The sequence below is a fragment of the Scyliorhinus canicula genome, chromosome 3 (assembly GCF_902713615.1).
Source record: "Scyliorhinus canicula chromosome 3, sScyCan1.1, whole genome shotgun sequence".
NCBI lineage: Eukaryota > Metazoa > Chordata > Chondrichthyes > Carcharhiniformes > Scyliorhinidae > Scyliorhinus > Scyliorhinus canicula.
In genome coordinates, this window is record NC_052148.1 from 178,242,263 (window position 1) to 178,266,623 (window position 24,361).

Consider the following 24,361-nt stretch of genomic DNA (forward strand, 5'->3'; position numbering starts at 1 on the left):
CATGAGTGTCCACTCTGGCACCCAGCATCCTCTTCACAAACCCTATGGCATCCCATTTGGGGCCATATACACTCGCCAGTGCCACCAACCTCCCTTCTCACACCCCAGTCACAATCATGTACCTTCTCCCCCTGGTCCGCCATCACCTTCTCCATCGCAAACTTCACCCTCTTACCCACCAACACCGCTACCTCCCTGGGCGCTACTATCGAAACCAGAATGGGGCACTTGACTCATCCAGTCCCTCCTGAGTCCCACCTGATCATCCACCCTCAGGTGGGTCTCCTGCAGCATCATCACATCGGCCTTCAGGCTCTTTAAATGCGCAAATACCCTCAACCTCTTCACCGGTCCCCCAATCCCCATATGTTCCACGTTACTATGCTGACCAGGGGTCACTCACTGCCCCCCCGACCCCCTACCCGCCACTGTCTTAACCCCTAGTCCTGCCCCTGGGCCGACCCGCCCTGACACTTTGCTGCCGTCGAATCTCTCCCCCCTCCCAGAAACCCTCCCTAACCACTTCCTCTTGAAAGCACCTCAACCAGTATCGATCCCCACCCCCTAGCTTTCACACCTCCCAGGCCCATCGATACCTGCTTGACCAGGCTCCAACGACCTCACCCCTCCCCCACCACACTCCCGTTCACTAGTCAACCTACGCTTGCTAGTATGGAGGACCCTGCCCAGACCCCCCCCCCCCCCCCGCTCCCAATCCCCTCCCTCATGCGCAGTCTCTGAAAATAAAAGTCAAACAAACAAACCCAGTGCAAGAACCACACCCCAGAAAACCACCAATTACCCCAAAGTTCACTAACTTCCTACCTGCTGTATCCTTACACAGGGTACACTACCCTTCCCCACCGACCAACCCAAAAAAGAAACCCCAGCTCCCAACCATTCCCATCCCTCATACAAAACAAATTAACACCCTTAAACAGCAAACAAGGGGCTGGATTCTCCCCTACCCGGCATGACGGAGGGTCCTGGCGTAGGGGAGTGGCGCCAACCACTCAGGGGTCGGGCCTCCCCAAAGGTGGGGAATTCTCCCCACCTTTGTGGGCCAGCCCCGCGCCAGAGCGGTTGGCACCAGAAGACTGGTGCAAAAAACCGGCGCCCCCGGCAGCGGGGCTGGCCGAAAGGCTTTCGCCGGTCGGCGCATGCGCCGGCAGTGACGTCAGCGACCAGCTGCCGCTGACGTCACCACCAGCTCATGCGCGATGTGGGTTTCTCTTCCGCTTCCGCCATGGTGGAGGCCGTGGCGGCCGCGGAGGGAGAAAGAGTGCACCCAGGGCACTGGCCCGGAGTCGGAGCGGGGGGCCCCGATCGCGGGCCAGGCCACCGTGGGGGCACCCCCCGGGGTTCGATCGCCCCCCGCCTCCCCCAGGACCCGCTCGCGCCGCCGATCCCGCCGCCACCAGAGGTGGTTCAAACCTCGGCGGCGGGAGAGGCCTCCCAGCGGCGGGACTTCGGCCCATCCGGGCTGGAGAATCACCGCAGAGGCCTCGCCTATCGGAGTGGCGAGATTCCCGCCACCGCCACTTCCCGGGACTCGCCCAAGATATGAAACTATATACAGCATTTTACCTGCTTCTCTCCAAACCCATTTCTCACTTCAACCCAAGACTTTCAATCTTCATGAACACCTCTGCCGCCTCCACCGTCCTAAAGTAAAAGTCTATTGAGTTATGGGCGACCCTCAGCTTCACTGGATAGACCACACCGAACCTCACACCATTGCTGTAGAGTGCTGCCTTCAGCCGAACGAAGGCCGCCCGTCTTCTCCACTGGTAAGTTCTGGTATACGTATACTTTGATTTGATTTGATTTATTATTGTCACATGTATTAGTATACAGTGAAAACTATTGTTCGTTGCGTGCTGTACAAACAATGCATACTGTACATAAGGTAGGAAGGAGAGGCTGCAGAATATAATGTTAGTTATAGCAAGGTGTAGAGAAAAGATCAACTTAATACGAGGTAGGTCCATTCAAAAGTCTGATGGCAGCAGGGAAGATGTTCTTGAGTCGGTTGGTACGTGACCTCAAACTTTGGTATATTTTTCCTGATGGAAGGAAGTGGAAGAGAGTATGTCTGGGGTGCGTGGGGTCCTTAATTATGCTGGCTGCCTTTCGAGACAGCGGGTATTATAGATAGAGTCAATGGGTTGGAGGCTGCTTTGCGTGATGGACTGGGCTACATTCACGACCTTTTGTAGTTTCCTGCGGTCTTGGGCGGAGCAGGCTCCACGCCAAGCTGTGATACAACCAGAAAGAATGCTTTCTATGGTGCATCTGTAGAAGTTGGTGTGTTGCGTAGCTGACATGCCAAATTTCCTCAGTCTTCTAAGAAAGTGGAGTCGTTGGTGGGCTTTCTTTTTTTTTTAAGTTCCAAACGATTAGTATTTATTATTACAAATATAATAAATACGCATGCACACGCTAAGGGACTAAGCTACAACTAAACTAAGCGATCAGAATACTTAACTAAACAGAAACAGGCAAGGTCAGGGAGCGAGGCCTTCGTTTCGATCTTGGTCTGTAACCTTCAGAGAGTGTGCTGGTCGCTGGGGGTCTAGTGGGGCTGGTTCGCGTAGCGAGCGTCGTATTGTCACTTACGGTTCGGCGGCTGGTGCTCAACGGCTGGAGTCAGGATACAAGTCGAAGTTCTGGGTCGAAGTCAAAGCCGGAGCACGAAAACAACAGACAGGACCATGTGTGGGGGTCTATCTTTATAGGGCCCCAATGTCCGTGCCTTTTTTGGGGCGGGCTTTCACCTTCAGGTATCGATTGGATCAGATCCTAATCGATATCTTTTGAATTCCCCCAATGTGAGGGTCTTTCCTCGATGGAGGGGGCGGTCTCTATGGTGGATACTTCTGGTGCCGCTCTGTCTGGACATCCACTTAAAGTATCTATTCAAACCCAAATGTTGCCATTGTGTGTGCCCAGATCTGGATTGCCTCATTAATATGCAAAGCGTTTTGCTATTAACACCTTTGGTTTGAGATCTTGCACCTGGCCAGAAACTAGTTTTGCTGCTTGCAAAATGCTAATCAGTCTTTGCAGACTGCTTGCCTTGGCTAAACTGCTTTTCCCTGCAGTCTTAGCAGCTCTCCATCTTGTTAGCCCAGTGTCCATCTTAGATGGCTACATTCCCTCCTTGTGATCCTCACAATCAAAATATTGTGAAGGATCACCTATGCACGTTGCTTCGAGTGCTTCTGGGTGCCTTCTTTATGGTGTTATTGGTGGGCTTTCTTAACTATAGTGTCGGCATGGGGGGGACCAAGACGCGCTGTTGGTGATTTGTATACCTAAAAACTTGAAGCTCTCGACTCTTTCTACTTCGTTCCCATTGATGTAGACAGGGGCATGTTCTCCACTACGCTTCCTAAAGCCGATGATAATCTCCTTCGTTTTGTTGACATTGAGGGAGAGATTATTGTCGTCGCACCAGTTCACCAGATTCTCTATCTCATTCCTATACTGTGTTTCATCATTGTTTGAAATCCGACCCACTACGGTGGTGTCATCAGCAAATTTGAAAATCGAGTTGGAGGGGAATTTGGCCACACAGTCATAGGTGTATAAGGAGTATAGTAGGGGGCTGAGGACAAGCCTTGTGGGGCACCGATGTTGAGGATGATCGTGGAGGTGTTGTTGCCTACCTTTACTAATTGTGGTCTGTGGGTTAGAAAGTTCAGGATCCAGTTGCAGAGGGAGAAGCCGAGGCCAAGGCCACGTAGTTTGGAGATGAGTTTCGTAGAAATGATGGTGTTGAAGGCTGAGCTGTAGTCGATAAATAGGAGTCTGACATACCAACTCTTTCCCACTGCACCTCACATCTCCTCACCCAATTCAGGACCTTCTCCTTAACATGGTACTTATGAAAACCTGGTGGCTCATTTGTGTTCGGCTTGGGCCTGAGTGACCAATGAGCCCAATGCAGTTCATACCAGGAGGGTTCCTCCCCCTCCACCAGCAACTCCACCAGCATCCTTACAAAGTACTCAGTCAGCCTTGGGCCCTCCACCCGCTCAGGCAAGCCCACAATTCTTCAGTTCTGCCGCCTCGACCTGTTCTCCAGGCCTCCGCCTTGGCTCAGTCCTTTTTTGGCCTCCACCACCTGCCTCAGCTCCTCACCCAGCGAGCTGAACTGGTCACTATGCTGACAGAGCCTCCTCAAACCCTTTCAACTTCTCTCATTGCTCCCATACCTCGGCCGATGTCTTCAACACCGCCGCCTCCTCCACCAGCTCCTTCATCGCTGCCATCACTTCTTCCCGCATCACCTTCATATGCTTGGCAAACTGCTTTTCCAACTCTCCAGTCATCTTCTCCACTGTGAAGGGCGCAGCCCCACCCAGCAACCCAGCCTCCTCCATCTTTCCTGCAGTCGGGCTGACCCGTTCTCTCGACGGCGAACCGCCGCTTACCCCCTTCTTCCCGACGGCTTTTTTCTGGTTCTTCGACATTCCTCTCCTTCCTTGTCTTCCTGCATCAGTTCATCCAAGCATTAAATTTCTAAAAACCTAGCCTCAAGCAGGAGCCACCCAATGTTCGACTTCTACCTACGTGCCGCCACCGAGAGTCCCCTGCTGCTGTGGATTTAAATACAGAAAATTTAACATCCACATATCAGAAATATATTGGGCGGCACGGTGGTGCAATGGTTAGCACTGCCGCCTAGTGCTGCAGGCCCGGATTTGATCCTGGTCCCGCATCACCGTCCATGTGGAGTTTGCACATTCTCCACGTCTTCGTGATTCTCACCCCATAACCTAAAGCTGCAGGTTAGGTGGATTGGCCACGCTAGATGGCCCCTCAATTGGAAGAAAAAATAATTGGGTGCTCTAGATTGAAAAAAAAATCAGAAATATGCAAGGGGAGGAGTTTAGCTATCATTCCACTGAAGACACACAAGTGATGGAACTGTGCTAAAATGGCCAAAAACCTGAATCCTAGGCCCGGTACAGAATTGGATACTTGAAATTAAGAATGGGGCACTTCGAGAAGCACGGCGGTGCAGTGGTTAGCACTTCTGCCTACGAAGCTGTGGATCCGGGTTCGATCCCAGCCTCGGATCACTGTCCATATGGAGTTTACACATTCTCCCCGTGTCTGCGTGGGTCTCACCCTTACAACGATGTGCGAGGTAGGTGAATTGGCCATGCTAAATTGCCCCTTAAGTGGAAAAAAGAATTGGGTACTCTAAATTTATTAAAAATATGATTTCTTGCCATTACCTTATATGGGATAAGGTTACAAGCGGGGAGGCGGGGTTCTGGTGTCCTGCAGAGTTGCAATCAGCAACTCTATTGGGTATTGCAACACCTGCCCAGCGACTTCATTGGCTGAGGGCCAGAGAAAAGGGCACAAAAACGGGACCCTCCCTAACGAAGACTCGATGAAGAGGCAACGGAGAAGAGTCGACGGCAGTCCAAATAACGGACGGAGGAGGCAAGCAAGGCCCGCCTTTGCAGATGAGGGCCTTGAGACGTTTGAGGTTTGGACGCGCAGCTCGATCAAGTTCATCGGCACGGGTAGTTTTAGAATCTTGGTCAGACGACATTTAGGCTAATTTGGGAGAAACACTGTTTTATTGGGTTTATGAATAAATTTGGGTTGAATCATGAATCTGTGTTTGTCCTTTGTTCATCTTGCAAATACCTCTGGCTTCCTTCGGTGGAACATTGGTGAAAAGGCTAGCAATGTCACAGCATTCTTATTGATATGCACTCTTATGCAAGTCCTCTGTGCTCTATGCGGACAATTTGCTCCTTTGAATAACAAACCCGTTTGGGGGGGGGGGGGGGGATTGATTGATTTGATTTATTGTCACATGCACCGAAGTACAGTGAAAAGTATTTTTCTGTGGCCGAGGAATGTCCACAGTACGTACATAGTAGACACAGTCGGGCTATGGGAGAAGGCCTGAGGAGAGTCAACGCATCCTCGTCGTGTGCCAGGCTTAGCCTGATCCAGTTCAAGGTGGTCCACAGGGCTCATATGACTGTGGCCCGGATGAGTTGGTTTTTGAGGAGTTGGAGGACAGATGTGGGCGGTGCGGGAGGAGTCCGGCGAATCATGTGCCTATGTTTTGGGCGTGTCCGAACTGAGGGGATTTTGGCAGGGATTCTCAGATGTCGTGTCAGAGGTCCTGGAAGGGAGGGTAACTCAGAGTCCAGTTTCAGCCACACACATGGTTCTGACAGCTGGCAGAGTTATTCACCAACTCTGGGGCCACTGAATTCAATTGAAGATCAGAGTCATTTTCATCCCAGATACCAAGCCTTAGCTGACAAAATGATTTTTTTTTAAATTCAGTCCTGATTGAGTATATGATGCAGCTTTTTGTCGACCACCAGTCTTCACAAAACTGTGGCAAAGGCATTGAAGTTAAAATCATGAAATATCTCAAAGATGTCAATACAGACTTGCAGCAAAGCTGTTATAAATATACATAAATATTACTTCTCTTTGATGAAACTACAATCCATTCCTGGTTTAAAACCCAATCTTGCACAATACTCTTTTAATTTCTCATCCTGTATTTACCACTAAGTGACTTTTACAACACTCTAAACATATGGTGCTGCATTAAGTTGACTGTTTTATACTGTATAAATTAAGTCATCTTAAACTCCAACATTTGCTGAATTTTAAGATGTACTCATGTCGTCACACTGCAATTACTGCCAGATTTTGGCATTTTTATAATTTACTGAATGTGTTACAGCACCACTAGAATCTGCCAATGCTGAAAAGAGGAACAGACACAGTTCCATCAACTAATTAGCTAGTATAATGTACACCGATAACTAATTAAGTAAAAGTACTTCTCATATTGTATATTTTGACGTTTTCTAAATTTAGATCCTTGTGTGGTTAACATTTGCTTCCAGTTTTAAAAGATCCAGCACTTTTAATATGTGCAGTGAAACAATAAACGGTGCTACACAGGGGTATCTCTTCTAGTATTACACTCTTTTCTGTCATTTTTCCCGTACCAGCCTCCCCGAACAGGCGCCGGAATGTGGCGACTAGGGGCTTTTCACAGTAACTTCATTGAAGCCTACTCATGACAATAAGCGATTTTCATTTTCATGATGGTATTGATTGGGGGCAAGCAAAATAAATACCAGATTTTTGTTCTGTATCATCCGTAGGTTTTCACACCCTGTTCATGATTTTATTCCCAACTATTACAATTGCAACAGTGTGTAAGTAGATACACAATTTTGTTGTAAGCTGACTGAAATTTTCACGATTATTGGAAAGGCAAGCCTTGGCCACCATTTTCCTACTGCTCTCTAAAAAGTATTCTTACCGGCCCAAGGAAAAACAAAAAAATTATGAAAACTCAGCAAGTAACAAGTACCTGTAAAGAGAGCAGGTGGATTAACATTTACTGTTTGACAAAAGGTTGACATCCAAAATGTTAATGTCTTCTCTCTTTCCAGATGTTGATGGACCTGCTGCATATTTCCAGCATTTGCTCCTTTTACTTTGATATTTGTGGTTTCATTTAATGTTAATCAATCTCATTTACTGAACCTCTAAGAATTGCCAGGCTTCACAGTTTATAACAAATCACAATATTACACGTAATGAACACAAGTGTTCAATAAAAAACAAAACAAAAGTTAAAATCAAGGTGCATTATAACTAGTGCACTTAGAAAATCAATGAGGCTTACACTTCGCGAAGAAACCACAGCTTTACCAGGTGGATACATTTGCACTAGAATTTTCAACCAACAGTTAAGTTGGCTTTTGGAAACATAAAAAGATAAATGGCATAGAAGGAGACCATTTGGCCTATCGCGTCCATGCCAGGCTAAAAAAAGCTGTCCAGTCTGATCCCATATTCTACCTCTTAGACCATAGGTTATATCGCCTTAAATTAAAGCTGATGCACCTGAGCATCTAACTTTACCAAGTCATATCATATCTATAATAAATTATTTAAAATCATTTCTATCTTTTACTAAGATCCAAAAGTACAGTCAAAGTAAAATAGCTCTCAAAAACATGGCTGTATCTTGCAAATCGAAATGCATAAAATGATGCTGATTATTTAATCAGTGATGTATTGAGACTGTTAATTTAGTTTTGCCTATTATGGAAGTCAAACGTAGGGGCAGCACAGTGGCTAGCACAGCTGCATCATGGCACCAAGGTCCCAGGTTCAAACCTGGCTCTGGGTCACTGTCCGTGTGGAGTTTTGACATTCTCCCTGTGTTTGTGTGGGTTTCACCCCCACGACCCAAAGATGTGCAGGATAGGTGGATTGGCCATGCTAAATTGCCCCTTAATTGGAAAAAATTAATTGGGTACTCTAAATTTATTTTTAAAAATGGAGGTCAAACATTTAAAAAAAAAATTTAGACCAAAAGTAAGTGAAAAATAATGTCATCTCCAACTTATGAGAAAGCTTAACCATAATTGAAACTCATTATAACTGTGAAATGTGAAGATTAAAGTTACTCTTTAATTCTAGAAGGTGAAATACATAACTGTAAATTTTAAACGTGGAAGAGATTTCGAACCTTTTTGGTGTTCTTTAAAAATGTCTAACTGGCTGTCATACTTAAATTGGACATAAACTCAGATCAATGTAGAAACAAAACTTTCACTTTTTGGAAAAGAAACCTATAATTTTAGCTCTATGTACATTATTGCACATTTCTCAAACATTATTACATCATTAAATATAAAAGAAACATATACTGAATTTGAATCCACAGTGAAATAAAAGACATGTTAAAAATCAATATCCTACAATGGAATCAGAAAATCTACCAGATAAACCTGCATGAAGTTAATGTACTCCTCTCCAGGCACCGAATGTTCACAAGCAATGTGGAAATGTATTCCCGCTTCATTATTCAAATCATTCCAAGTTGCCAAGGGCTCAAGAACCACATCTTGCTATCTGGAGTTACATAACCTGACCATCTTTTTTACAATCATCCATCGAATAAGTCTTTTCAACCCCACAGACGAATGTTTTCAAACCAGAGCGGAAAACACAGAGTACTAGCATTCAAACATATTTCCTTGGCACGCTATTGAATATCGCACAACTTTGAAAACTCACTGAGCCTCTTTTTCTCCCCCAACAAGTATTAGAAAAACAGTCTTCATATAATTTGTCCACGGTCCATGTCAGACATTTTCTGAAAGTTCCTCAGTTGGCAGAGACTGGTTTCCCATATAGCGATTGTTACTTTGTGCTTTGCAGCAAATTGAATAAAGAAGTAAAAGGCACACAATGACGTAGAGACCCACTATCAGCCAAACTAAAGTCCCAAAGAAAGCAAAGCAGATCAGTCCCCTTTCCATTTTGTCAAGCTTCTGGGACTTCGATTTAAGTAAGCTGAGACAAGAAATAAGGAGAAACTGATTGCATATAACTGCATCGGTCAAAGCACATTCCCATTAGCTGTAATCAAACAGGTCTTCCTGCCGTCTGTATGCTCCAGTTGCTACAGATACCGTGACAGGAAACAGCTGTCATGAACTCACAAAGTGGCTCAAAGTTCAGGTGATTTTTAAATAGATAATCACATTGTGCTACGTCCAAAATATATTATAAATCCATTAGGTAAACTTATTGAGCAACATATCTATGTCAAATTATTTCAGATCGTGAATTAAATTGCAGCTTTTTTGGAAAATGAAAGGGAAGATTCAATCTACATACTGTCACAATGAACTTAATTATTCTTCCAAAAATATTTTCAAATTCAATGAAGTCAGACTATTATCCATCATGTACTACACATGTAGGGAGTAGTGGCAATGTTCTAATGTTATTGCCATGTTTGTGAAGCTGTGAGCATAATGCTATATCACCCGGGCATACATAACAATTAATCAATTGATCTCAAGCTCCTTAGGTCAATCTCACTGCAGTACTTAACATTTACCACCAAGTGGCACAATAGCAATACATTTACCAGAGAATGGCAGGTATCTTGTTAAAGGCATTTGTATTACACTCACCCTTCAGCTACCTGGCCCCTGTTTTTACTAAGCATTATAGGTTCATCTCCTGTCATCAGCTCTGCTTGCCAACCCCTTCTGTTCAACGGCAGTAGCACCACCATAGCTGCGCCACTCTTCCCCGGCATTTGTTGAATGGCTGCCTTGGCTGGTGGATCATTCTGCCTACTGTTGCTAAGCACAACTGCTTACCAACCGGCCAGCCCGGTTGGTTTTGGAGTCTCTCACTAATGCCACTCTCAATAGTCTCATGGTAATGAGAAGGAAAAGTCAGTTGTCTGTGCTGATGCTCTCCTTCCCAAAAATTATGGTTGACTTTTCTCCAGAGTAGTCTTATTAATTTTCCCCAGTGAAGCCCATGGTTTTTCCTTAATTAGTGTTTCTAATCTATAAGAGCCCTTTCAAGTTATTTGGCGGCACAGTGACTAGCACTGCTGTCTCACAGCACCAGGAACCTGGGTTCAATTCTGACATTCGGTGACTGTCTGTGTTTGTATGTTCTCCCCATACCTGCGTTGGTTTTCTCCCACAGTCCAAAGATGTGCAGGTTAGCTAGGTAGGGAGAAGGTGAAGGAGTGGCTTGTGCAGTGTGCTCTTTCAGAGGGGCAGTGCAGACTCGATGGGCCAAATGGCCTCGGTCAGCACTGCAGGGATTCTATGATATATGATTCATGTTTGGGCAGCACAGTGGCATTGTGGATAGCACAATTGCTTCACAGCTCCAGGGTCCCAGGTTCAATTCCGGCTTGGGTCATTGTCTGTGCGGAGTCTGCCCATTCTCCCCGTGTCTGAGTGTGTTTCCTCCGGGTGCTCTGGTTTCCTCCCACAGTCCAAACATGTGCAGGTTAGGTCGATTGGCCATGATAGATTGCCCTTAGTGTCCAAAATTGCCCTTAGTGTTGGGTGGGGTTACTGGGTTGTGGGGATAGGGCGGAGGTGTTGACCTTGGATAGGGTGCTCTTTCCAAGAGCAGGTGCAGACTCGATGGGCCGTATGGCCTCCTTCTGCACTGTAAATTCTATGATAATCTATGATGTTGACTCCACATTTTGTTCAGTTATGGGTAGATTTGGTCAAATATTAAATAGTGGTGATATGGTCAACAGGGGTTACCATCTGTTGTAAGAAAATTAGAATAAGTCTGAATATTCCAATTTTTTTTTAGATATAAATTTAGAGTACCCAATTATTTTTTTCCAATTGAGGGACAATTTATCATGGCCAATGCTGTGCATTTTTTGGGTTGCAGGGGCGAGACCCACGGGGATAATGTGCAAACTCCACGTGGACAGTGACCCGGGCCTGGGATTGAACCCGGGTCCTCGGCGTCGTGAGGCAGCAGTGCTAACCACTGTGCCACCGTGCCGCCCTTTAATATTCTGATCTTTAAATAGAACCGGAGCCATTGCTGATGATGAAAAACAGGTAGCAGTCATTTAGGTTTCTTTTTTTTACTGACAGACTGTGGTGACTGGACAGAATTAATTGGAAAATTAGTGAAGTTGAGCCTACTGGGTGGTTCATGAAATACCCACATCAGCTCAATCCAATTCTCCAATAAGTCTGTTTGCTAATTGATAACAGAGCAATTAAATGGTGTCAAATTCATTCATAAGTGGACATAAAGGTGTTACAAATTTCTGCCCAGATATCTCATCATCATTATCACCACCTTGGAATGCAAAAATTAATTAAAGTACTATAGTGACCAATTAGACCACTATAGTTTTCTTCTCGTATAGAAAGGTGGATCGGAGCAGGATTACAGGGAGGACTAACAGCAGGTGGTTACGAGGTAAAATAGAGTATTGAGGGAGGGCACGGAAAGGAAGGGATTTTGGTTGAAAAGAAGAGATTTTAATTTGCTTTCGAAAGCTACAATGGAGAAAGAATTCAGAAAAAAGGGCAGTGTCATTTCAACAAGTGTTGCTGCTATCCAAGTATTTGACTGCATTTATTCGATACATTTATAGAGCCACGGTTACCTATAACTACACAGCAGCCTGTTGAATTCATGAATCTCATACAATTTCCAATAACCATAACATTCCTCTGAATGCTCAAGACCTGCTTGTATCTGTTGCTAGACGCAGATTCAACTCCCTGCACCTTGATCACTTTCGGGACATCAAAGAATAGATGGTCAATCTTCAGGTTACAATTTATTTCACGAGTGCCAGAAAACATTTATTTCGAAGTCAACTCTGACAATAGTTCAGTCTAAAATGTGTTGAGCATTTGATTTAACTTCTGGCTAATGCAATTTCACATGCCATAGACATAGAATCGACATAGAATATACAGTCCAGAAGGAGGCTATTCGACCCATCGAGTCTGCACCAACCCACTTAAGCCCTCACTGTCACCCTATCCCCGTAACCCAATAACCCTTCCTAACCTTTTTGGTCACTGAGGGCAATTTATCACGACCAATCCACCTAACCTGCATGTCTTTGGACTGTGGGAGGAAACCGGAGCACCCGGAGGAAATCCACGCAGACACAGGGGAGAACGTGCAGACTCCGCACAGACAGTGACCCAGCGGGGAATCGAACCGGGGACCCTACATTTACGCATATAAAACTACATTTGCTAAAGTTTAAATAATAAAATATCAATTCACCTGAGATCAATTCAAGAGCAGAGAATTGAAAACACAACTTTTTCCTGCTTGCAAGTGTAAAATTTGGTATATTATTTTGTTCATTAAAATTAATCACTGAGATTACTGCAGGTATAATCTGTTAATAAACTGTAAAATACAATAAATTCTGTCACAATTTAGTTGATTTTTTTCTGGCAAATTGCAGTTACATTTTATGTTCATAACCAAAGCCAATTAGTGCATACTATCTAAAGTTGTATCAAACAATCAGTCCACCATAGCAATATTAGACTAAAATGATTATTCAGCAGATTCTGCAAGTATCTAGAGCTGGGCACGTTTACATCAATTAAAACAGCAATGTAAGTTAAAGTAGATGTTCTGCAAGGTGCAAATGGTGAAACCGGTGCAGTTCAGAAGAACAGGCTGGACACATGAGCCAGTAACACTTTTTCATAAACTAAATTGTTTTTGCAATCAACAATTTTAAATGTCTTTGTTATTCTCGTCAAACTTACCGTCCCTATTTTAGATAGAATGTAGCAGTCACGCTCCACCAGGTATTCGAGGCCAGTTTTAAATATTTCTATCATTTCAGGAATATTATGCCCAACAGAACCTGCAAAACACAAATGATAAAATACCCAAGAGGAATTCAGAGAATGTGTGATATAATTGCATTTGATCAACACAAGTGAATATAAAAAAGCAGATTTCAAACAGGTGAAAGTTGCTACAATATTTTTAAACGGGAGAAATGTATTTCTTAAAGTTTTTTTAAAAATATTTTTATTCTCCTTTTTCACATTTTCTCCTGAATTTACACCCACGGGCAGCACGGTGGCGCAGTGGGTTAGCCCTGCTGCCTCACGGCGCCGAGGTCCCAGGTTCGATCACGGCTCTGGGTCACTGTCCGTGTGGAGTTTGCACATTCTCCCCGTGTTTGTGTGGGTTCCACCCCCACAACCCAAAGATGTGCAGGGTAGGTGAATTGGCCACTCTAAATTGCCCCTTAATTGAAAAAAATTAACTGGATATTCTACATTAAAAAAAAAGAATTTACACCCACCAACAACAAACAATAATCAACAACAAATATGTCAAACCCCCATTACAATAACAACAATTCCATCCTCCCACCTACCCCCAAACATCAGCCCCCATGTTTACATAAACAAATGACAAAAAAGGAATCGGGGATTACCCATAGCCATCTTTAATAAACACAGCCCCTCTCCCCCCCAACCCACCCACCCACCTAATGTTCGATGTTATCCAGTTCTTGAAAGTGCATAATAAATAGTGCCCATGACTTGTAGAACCCCTCCATCCTTCCCCTCAGTTCGAACTTAACCTTCTCAAGGGTCAAGTATTCCAACAGGCCCCCCCCCCCCCCCGCCACGCCAGAGCACAGGGTGGAGAGGCTGCTCTCCATCCCAGCAGGATCTGCCTTCGGGCGATCAACGAGGCGAAGGCTATAATATCTGCCTCCGCACCCGTTTCCAACCCTGGCTGATCCAACACCCCGAATATGGCCTCCCGGGGACCTGGGTCCAGTTTCACATGCACAACCTTGGAAATGACCCTAAACACCTCCCTCCAGTACTCCCCTAGGTTTGGACAGGACCAAAACATATGAACATGATTAGCCCCCCCCCCGCCCCCCGCAACGCTTACACACATCTTCTACCCCTTCAAAGAATCGGCTCATACTCACCTTCGTGAGGTGTGTTCTGTCTACCACCTTCACCTGTATCAGCCCCAACCTCACACATGAGGTGGAGGCATTCACTCTCCAGAGCACCTCACACGAGACCCCCTCCTCTATAACCTCTCCCAACTCTTCCTCCCACTTTGCTTTAGTCCCCTCCAGTGGTGCCTTATCTTTTTCCAACATAGCTCCGTACACCGCTGACACTGCCCCCTTCTCCATTCCCCTTGCCGTCAGCACCTCCTCCAGCAATGTGGAGGCCGGTTCCTCCGGGAAGCTCTGTATCTCCTTCCTGGCAAAGTCCCGAACCTGCATATACCTAAACACTTCTCCCTGCTCCAGCCCATGCTTCGCTTCCAGCTGCCTCAATGCTGCAAACCGACCCCGAAGAAACAAATCTTTTAGCGCCTGAATCCCCTTCTCTTCCCATTTCCGAAAGCTTCCATCCCACCTCCCTGGCTCAAATCTGTGGTTCTCCCGAATCGGCATTTCCCTCGACCCTGCTCCCAAGTGTTGGCGAAACTGTCTCCAGTTTTTCAATGAAGCTGCTACTACCGGACTCCCGGAGTATTTCCCCGGAGCTATCGGGAGTGGCGCTGTTGCTAGTGCTTTCAGCCCTGACCCCCTGCACAAACTCTCCTCCTTTCTGACCCACTGGGAATCAACCCCTCTGACCCAGCTCCGCACCTTCTCCACATTCGCTGCCCAGTAGTAGTGCATCAGGTTCGGGAGACCCAAACCCCCTGCCTGCCTTCCCCTCTGTAGCAGCACCTTCCTCACTCTGGCCACCTTCCCTCCCCATATGAACGAGGTAATCCTTCCCTCAATCTCCCTGGAAAAGGACTTTGGCAGGAAAATCGGTCGGCATTGAAAAATAAACAGAAATCGCGGCAACACATTCATTTTAACCGCCTGCATCCGACCCGCCAGTGACAGAGGGAGACTATCCCACCTTGCCAGATCAGCTTTCACTCTCCCCACTAAACTAGTGATGTTGTACTTGCCACCCCCCCTCCGCACTATTCCTTTCCATGCTCCTGAACTTCTTAATGCGATGGCCAACGGCTCAATCGTAAGTGCAAACAGCAGGGGGGGACAGAGGACATCCCTGTCTCGTCCCACGTTGGAGAGAAAAATATCTCGAACTGATATTTTAATAGAATTTAGTGCAGAAGGAGGCCATTCGGCCCATCGAGTCTGCACCATCTCTTGGAAAGAGCACCCTACCCAAGGTCAACACCTCCACCCTATCCCCATAACCCAGTACCCCCACCCAACACTAAGGGCAATTTTGGACACTAAGTGCAATTTATCATGGCCAATCCACCTAACCTGCACATCCTTGGACTGTGGGAGGAAACCGGAGCACCCGGAGGAAACCCACGCACACACGGGGAGGACGTGCAGACTCCGCACAGTGACCCAAGCCGGAATCGAACCTGGGACCCTGGAGCTGTGAAGCTATTGTGCTATCCACAATGCTACCGTGCTATTGTTCGTGCGGACACCCGCCTTCGGCTCCTTATATAATAGTTTTACCCAGTTCACAAATCTTGGTCCAATCCCAAACCGCTCCAGCACTGCCATCAAGTACCCCCATTCTACCCGATCAAAGTCCTTCCCGGCATCCTATGCCACAACCACCTCTGTTTCCTTCCCTTCCGCCGGTGCCATAACGACGTTCAAAACCCTCCTAATATTCGAAAACAGCTGCCTCCCTTTCACAAACCCCGTCTGATCCTCACCTATCACCTTCGGGAGGCACTCCTCCAGCCTACCCGCCAATGCCTTCACCAATACTTTTGCGTCCACATTCAGAAGTGACACGGGCCTCTACGACCCACACTAACCCAATAAAAAACATTTATTTAAAAAAACAGTGAAATCGTGCCTGCCCCAAGGTTTGTGGCAGCACTCCCTGCCCTATCGCCTCTTCAAACATCCCCACCATCAGAGGTGCCAACTTATCCCTGAATTTTTTATAATATTCCACCGGAAACCCATCCGGCCCTGCCACCTTCCCCGACTGCATCCTCCCAATCGCATCTTTTCTCTCCTGCTCCAGTATTGATCCTTCTAATGTAGCCCTGTCCCCCTCCCCTAACCTCAGGTACTCCAACCCATCTAGAAATTCCAGCATTTCACGGTCTCCACCGGGTGCTCTGACCTGTAAAACCTCTCGTAAAACTCCTCAAAAACCTTGTTAATCAACTCCGGAGCCACCACCAACTACCCGGCCCCATCCCTTACCTGAAGAATTTCCCTTGCTGCTGCCTCCCTCCGGAGCTGACCTGCTAACATACCTTATCTCCATGTCCATAAACCGCACCCCTTGCTCGTCTCAGTTGGCGCACCGCCTTCCTGGTGGATAGTCGGTCAAAGCTTGTCTGTAGTTCCTTCCTCTTTTTCAGCTTCGCTGGGTCCCCATCTTCTGCATAACTCCTATCCACCTCCAACATCTCACCTATTAGCCTCTGCCGCTCCAACCTCTCCTCTTTGTCCACCCTGGCCTTGAACTAAATTACCTCACCCCTCACCACCGCCTTTAGAGCCTCCCAGACGACTGCCTTCGACACCTCACCCATACAGTTGAAACTTATATATTCGTTAATTACCGTTTCAATTTTCTCACAGAATACTTGGTTCCCCAAAAGCCCCACAACCAGTTTCCACCCCGGCCTCTGCGCTACCCCCTTCTCCTGCACCATATCAGCCCAATGTGGAGCGTGATCTGACACTAGCATTGCAGAATATTCCGACCCCTTGACTCCAGCCAGCAAAGCCTTTCCCACCACAAAAAAGTCGATCCGCGAGTATACCTTATGAACTGCTGAGAAAAATGAGTACTCCCGTTCACTTGGGTGCAGGAACCTCCAAGGGTCCACCCCTCCCATTTCCACCATTAGCCCAGCCAGCGCCTTCGCCCCCCCTGATGGGACCAGCGAGTGTGGCCGTGATCTGTCCAACCTGGGCTCCTGCACCAGGTTCCAGTTCCCCCCACAATCAGTTTGTGTGTGTCCAAGTCGGGGATGACCCCAAACACCTTCCTCGCGAATCCCACATCGTCCCAATTGGGACTGTATACACTTACCAGCGCCACTAATCTCCCCTCCAGCGCCCCTGCCACAATCACATAGCTACCCCCCTGATCTGCCACCACCTTCTCCATCTGGAAGCGTACCCTTTTGCTGACCAACACCGCTACCCCTCGAGCCCTTCCATCAAATCCAGAGTGAAACACTTGGCTAACCCAACCCTTTTTAAGTCTCACCTGGTCCTTCACCCTCAAGTGAGTCTCCTGCAGCATTGCCACATCAGTTTTCAAACTTTTAAGATGTGCAAGCACCCTTGACCGGACCTCCTAGCCCTCTCGCGTTCCACGTGACTATCCTTACTGGGGGGTCTCTCACCCCCCCCCAACCTTTCTTATCCACCATCATCATACCCCCGGGCTCTGCCCATAAGCCTGACCCGCCGCTGTCCATTGTTAATATCGTATTTCTTAAAGTTATTATTTGTTTCAAATGCTGGAATTTACAAGACAGTTATGTGTTAAAATGTCTTAACCCAAGATAAAATTAGAAATACTGAAAGCACTCTGGCTGGGGGTGGAGGTGGACATTCAAAGAAGATTGTTGATGGAGGCAACCCCCACCCCCGCCAATTCCCACCTGAGACCTGAACACGGTCACTTTCCAGCTTCCCCTCCAGCACCTGAACTCGTTCCGCCAGCCAGGAAATTGAGGCTGGGTGGGAAACATCCTGTAAATGGTCATCAAGGGGCAAAATTGGGTTGCAGGCGGGTGGGCCGGCCTAAGCCTCGTCTGTCCCACTATAAAACTGTAGAGAGGTCTGGGGGCGTGCGGGAGCCCAATGGGTAAGCCATTCAAGAACTTTTACAGACCCTTCCTGTCAGAGGGGGAATGTAACATTCTGCCTCAAATGACTGTTTTCAAACCTTTGCACAGTGACTCATGCTGTGAGACACAGACAGAGAGAAACGAGGCAGGCACTGCTGTGGACAAGCAGGATGCTTGTAAGACGTTATTCCCTGTAAGAAGTTGTTCTCTGTATGAAAGGAGGCAAACAGAACAGATGGAACATTTAGAGATTTAAGGAACAGAGAATTGCCGAGGTGGGCCTTGCAGGAGGAGAATGGATCTGGAAGGCTCAGGCTAAGCAGAACGACTTTCACCGTACACTGGCAGCATCTGTACACAGAGAAACGAGCTAATGTTCCGAGTCCAATGACTCTTTGTCAAAGCTAATAGACAGAGAAAGTGGGAAACATTTGTACTATGGAGTGAGAATGAAAGATGAGCCATAGCCACAGAAACCCAGGGAAACGGGGTGCTCATGGCCACAGAAACCAAGGGGAAAGAGTGCTAATGGCAGTCCCCCCCGTGTGTTTTTCTGTGGCTATGGCTCATCTTTCAATCTCACTCCACAGTATAAATATTTCCCACTTTCTCTGTCTGTTAGCGTTAACAAAGAGTCATTGGACTCGAAGCGTTAGCTCTTTTCTCTCCCTACAGATGCTGCCAGACCTGCTGAGATTTTCCAGCATTTTCTCTTTCGTTTCCAGCATCCGCAATAATTTGCTTTTATTCACCGTACACTGCAAGTTGCAACCCAGCGAAGGCAAGGAGAGGTTAGCCTGATGGAGTCAGGAATAACATTGGAATTGTTCTTGTAATTCTACTCATTTGACAGAAGTGCAGTGCAGAGCAAAAAGGGTCTTAAGGCATAGCTCAATTGCATTAATTAGCAAATTAGCTCATGGTGTTAGTTGAGAAGCTATGTTTGATTTATTTTGAATTTTTTTTTTGGATTTTTAACATTTTAAATATACAACATAACAAAGTAAAACAACAAAAAAGAAACAACCCCCTCCCACTTCCATCCTCCAACACCCCAGTAACTCAAAACCAATGCCCCCCCCCTCACTCACTACCAACCCCACCCCCTTAGCAGCTGATGGTAACCAACTCTTTAAAGTTTAATATAAACAGACCCCATCTCTTGTGCAATCCCTCACATGCCCCCCTCAAATTGAACTTAACCGTCTTCAAGTACATGAAATCTATCTAATCACCCAGCCATACTGAGGCACAGGGCGGAGAGGCTGACCTCCATCCCAATAGGACCCACCTGCGAGCAATCAGCGAGGCAAAGGCTAAAACATCTGCCCCCGCTCCGGTCTGCAGCTCCGGCTAGTCCGACATGCCAAATGGGACTCGGCTCCAAATCGACATGCAGGATCACCGGCACGGTGCTAAAACACAACATCTAAAATTTCTCCCACTTCGGGCAGGACCAGAATATATGCACATGAGTGACCGCATGCCTCCCACACCGTCCACAGGTGTCCTCCACCCCCTTAAACAACCAGCTCATCCTCAACTTTGTCAGGTGCACTCTGTGTACCACCTTTAGCTGTACCAACCCCAGCCGCACACATGTGATTGAGGCATTCACCCGCCCCAATACCTCACACTGCAACCCCTTCTCCAGCGTCATCCCCAGCTCCTCCTCCCAATTAGCTGTAACCACCTCCAATGGCGCCATATCCTCATCCAAAATCCTCTCATGGATCGCCGAGATGCCCCCCAGTCCAGCCCCATCACCAACAACACCTCCTTCAACAACGAGGAGGACGGTGCACCGGAAAAGTCGAGAAAACGTTCTTCGCAAAATCCCTCATCTGCATATGCCTAAAGGCTGCCTTCCATGATATCCCAAACTTCTCCTTTAATTCCTTCAACTTCGCAAGCTATCCTTCTAGAAATAGGTCTTTCATTTCCATCACCTCCCGCTCCTCCCATTCCTGAAATTTAGCATCCAGCCTCGTCGGCTCAAATCCATGATTGCCTCGGATTTACAGCAGCTTTGACCCCACCCCCAACCTAATGTGCTGCCGAAATTGCTTCCATTTCTTCAACTTGGCCACCATCACCGGACTCCCTGAATATTTCCTGGGGCAAATGGGTGCAGCGCTGTTACCAGCAACCGCAACCCCGACAAGAGCCTGCCTCCATCCTCACCCACATTGCCTCTGGCTCCCTACTCCAACCCCTCATCTTCTCAGCATTTGCCGCCCAAGAATAATACAACGCGTTTGGAAGGGCCAGACCCCCGGATTGCCATCCTCTCTGAACCACCGTCTTCTGAATCCTTGCTACTTTACCTGCCCTGACAATCGACAAAATCAACTGTTCCATCCCCATAAAGAACGTTATAATCAAAAAGATTGGCAGGTACTTGTAAATAAAAATAAAAACCATGGCAAGATATTCATCGTTATTGCCTGCAACAGCCTGCCAATGTCAGGGGAAGGCTGGCCCATCTCAGCAAATCCACCTTGACCCTACCCACCAGGCTCATGAAATTCAGTTTATGAAGCCGGGTCCAGTCTCGCGCCACCTGCACCCCCAAATACCTGAAGTGGGTAGTCTCCACCCGAAACGATAACGTCCCCAAGCCAACCCCAGCCTCCTCCGGTGAAGACACCAAAAAGCACTCACTCTTTTCCAAATTCAGTTTATAACTTGAAAAAACCCCGAATCTCCTGAGCAGCCCCATTTAATCCCCCACCGTGGAACCCGGTTTGGAGATGTATACCAACAAGTCATCGGCATATAAAGACACCCTATGCTCCACAGCCCCCCGCTTCACTATCCCCCTCCAGTTATCAAAGCACCTCAGCGCAATGACCAAGGACTCTATTGCACAAACAGGAGGGGGGAAATGAGTACTCCTGCCTCGATCCCCTACGTAACTGAAAATAGACCAAATTCACCTCTTTCGCGCACACACTCGTCTTCAGTTCCCCATGTAACAATTTAACCCACGCCACAAACTGTTTAAAAAAATCAATTTAGCGTACCCAATTCTTTTTTTTCAGTTAAGGGGTAACTCAGTGGCCAATTCACCTACCCTGCACATCTTTGGGTTGTGGGGGTGAGACCCACTCACACAGGGGGGGTGCAAACTCCACACGGACAGTGACCCGGGGCCGGGATCGAACCCGGGTCTTTGTCGATGTGAGGTAGCAGTGCTAACCACTGCGCCACCGTGCTGCCCACCATGCCACAAATATAAGGCCAATCCCAAATCTCTCCAACACCGCAAACAAGTAACTCCACTCTACACGGTCAAATGCCTTCTCCGCATCCAGCTCCACTACTACCTCTGGCTTCCTCCCTTCTGATGGCGAGAGCACCACACTTAACAAATGCCGCACATTCGAGGACAACTGCCTACCCTTTACAAACCCCTGATCTTCCCCAATCACCCATGGGAGGCACTCTTCCAACCTAAGTGCCAACACCGTGGCAAGAATCATGGCATCCACAATTAGCAAAGCTACAGAGCAACACGGTGGTGCAGTGTTTAGCACTGGTGCCTCACAGTGCTAGGGACCCGGGTTCAATTCCAGCCTTGGGTGGCTGTCTGTGTGGAGAGACATACTGCCAAAAGCTGCAGCCGTGGGGTCCATGGTTTCAGCTTCACCACTTTCAAAAATCTGGAGGATGCCAGGGACGCACTGCAGGTGATCCCTTGACGGGCGGCAGATCCTGGTGGACTAGCTGAGAAATGTTGGGAGGCAGCGGCTAGGACTCTCAGCAGTATGACTCTCAGGGTGACGACTATTCCTGGGGCCAGGGTGGCAGCAGCTCCAGAGGACGCAGCACCTAAAACCAGCAACATTGAGTCTTGATCTTGTTCCAACCTCTTCCCTTTCAGTTACAGTACTTTTTTTTATTGTTTTGGGAGAAATGGAGATCTATTAATTTCCCAGCCTTGTGTTTCCCCAGCTGGATTATAATTGGCCAATTTGTCCCCGCCTGTGTCTTAAATTACTCTCACATCCGAGATCTGCCCATACTTGGAGAAAACCGCTTCCAGGGATTTACTCCTGTTAAACGCGAAGATGCTCCTTGAAAGTCTGCTTTTTCTGCTTTCCTCTACAACTTATTGAACAGGGAACTGTGCGTTCAAGTGATTTCACGTGGTTGTGGGGAAACAGCCAGTGCCAACTGCCAGTTCACAACCCAATCACTTTAATTCCGTAAAACCGACATTCTCAATAAAATGGTACTATGTTAAAACAGGATTTGCCCAGAAATGAATTTTAATGCCAATGTGGTGTCAGATATGTAGGCCTTACGTCGTGACTGACAGAACATATCAAACAGCACGTCCCTTTGGCTGCTTGCAATAAGCAGAGTAATCACCAACCCATGCTTTCAGAACTCATAACATAACGCCTAAAGTTAAAAAGTAATTCCACAATTGGGCAGCATTAGCTTAATAATCCAGAGTGTGCCAAGAATCACACTAACAAACAATTCAAGATGGACTGAAAATGCAGCTCACTTAAACTGCCAAGAAGCTACATATATTCATATGGAGGGACCTCTCCACTGCAAACTAATGGAATATGTCCAGACATGTTTAAAAAAAACAAAAGCATGGGTGACAACAGTTTCTTGCTGCATCCGCCAAACATCTCGACCAATCAGAGCTGACATGCCAACCAATCAGCACCCTTTTGTCATGCAATATATACTATTGTTCTCTTTGAAATTTGTCAATCTTGCATCTGTCCTGATGAGTATCAGATGAAAAGCTTTAACAGTTTGTCTCTTTTTTGTAAGCAATATTCAAGTTCTGTGCTACCAAGTGACTTAACCTGTAAGTATGGATACCAGGAACATCCTCCAGTTTAGAAACAGAGAGCTGTTAAGTTGCTCGGTTGGGGGGTCTGCAGAGGGTTGAGGCGAGTCTGATTTATTGCCTTGTTGAGCAGCCTGGATGAAACATGAACCTCCAGGTTCATTAGCAATGCTTTAAAGACACATCCTGCATTAAATCCTTCATGCCTCTTTCACATGCTGGGATTCCCTGGCCTAGTCTGGTGAACAGCAGAATCACTATTAAAGTGAAGCCATGCAACCTCTTTAAAATATTTTTAAAAACGAACCTGCCTACTGAGAACAGATAGGATTACCCACCTCTTGTACCTTCTCCACTAAAACCGGAGATGGGCAGTCTCAAGGTGGGTTGGGTTCCTGTTTCAGATCTTTAGATTTTTAACCTCCACCCAAACCAATTTAGAGGTTACAGTTACGCTGTAGATCCCAATTGTAACTAAAAATTCCTCATTGGTCTCACCAAGTAGGCAACATTTAATAATTTACTATTTCTTCTTATGATTTCTGGAGCAAAAGATTAATAATGGAAAGTCCCATATTATAATTCCACTGTGGAGTTTATATTTTCTCACATTTTACTTAAGTATATATCGATAGTCATTAGTTCCTTACCCCGTTTACTTTTAGGAAACTTTTTCCTTAACTTGTTTTTGAGAGGCACCAGCTTTGATACCATGTCAGGAACGGATACATAGAAATCCGCTTGAATTTCATCATCCAAGATCTGAAAGTGAAACAAAGTGTTTGTAAGATTTCTATGTTTACACAAGTGGGTTGCACTATTTAAAATACCTTCATACCTGGTTCTCAGGGGATCTTAATTCAACCATTAATAGTGATTTATGTTTGTACTCCAAAGTCATATGTAAGGTGACCAGATGACATGATGAGCTTGAATGCTTTCCTTCAAACTGGATTTGAATTTAGCCCATTTGATTTATTTTTTATAAATTTAAAGTACCCAATTCTTTTTTTCCAATTGAGGGGCCATTGCCTCCCACGCTACCAGGGAGGCAATGGCCAGAACGTCTGCCTCTTTCTCCTCCTGGATTCCTGGATCTACCGACACTCCGAAAATTGCCACCTCTGGACTCGGTGCCACCCTTGTTTTTAAAACCTTGACATCCTCAAACTTCTGCCAGAATCCCCAAAGCTTCGGGCATGCCCAGAACATATGAACATGGTTCGCTGGTTCTCCCGCACACCTTGCGCAAAGAACCTGCTCATCCGGCCCACTGTCATGTGAGCCCGGTGAATTACTTTAAACTGTATCAGGCTGAGTCTGGCACATGTTGTGGACGCGTTGACTCTACTC

General features: G+C 46.6%; 1 protein-coding gene across 2 annotated transcripts in view; it reads right to left on the reverse strand.

Moving 5' to 3' along the window:
• The window catches only part of mrpl1 (mitochondrial ribosomal protein L1), a 58,995-nt gene that overhangs the window by 14,639 nt on the left and 19,995 nt on the right, over window positions 1-24,361 (reverse strand). For both annotated transcript variants that reach the window (XM_038791814.1, XM_038791815.1), the window contains 2 exons: window positions 23,659-23,770; window positions 13,137-13,237 (listed from right to left, as the gene is read on the reverse strand). In XM_038791814.1, the coding sequence (XP_038647742.1) occupies window positions 13,137-13,237; window positions 23,659-23,770 (213 nt within the window). The remainder of the gene's footprint in view (window positions 1-13,136; window positions 13,238-23,658; window positions 23,771-24,361) is intronic.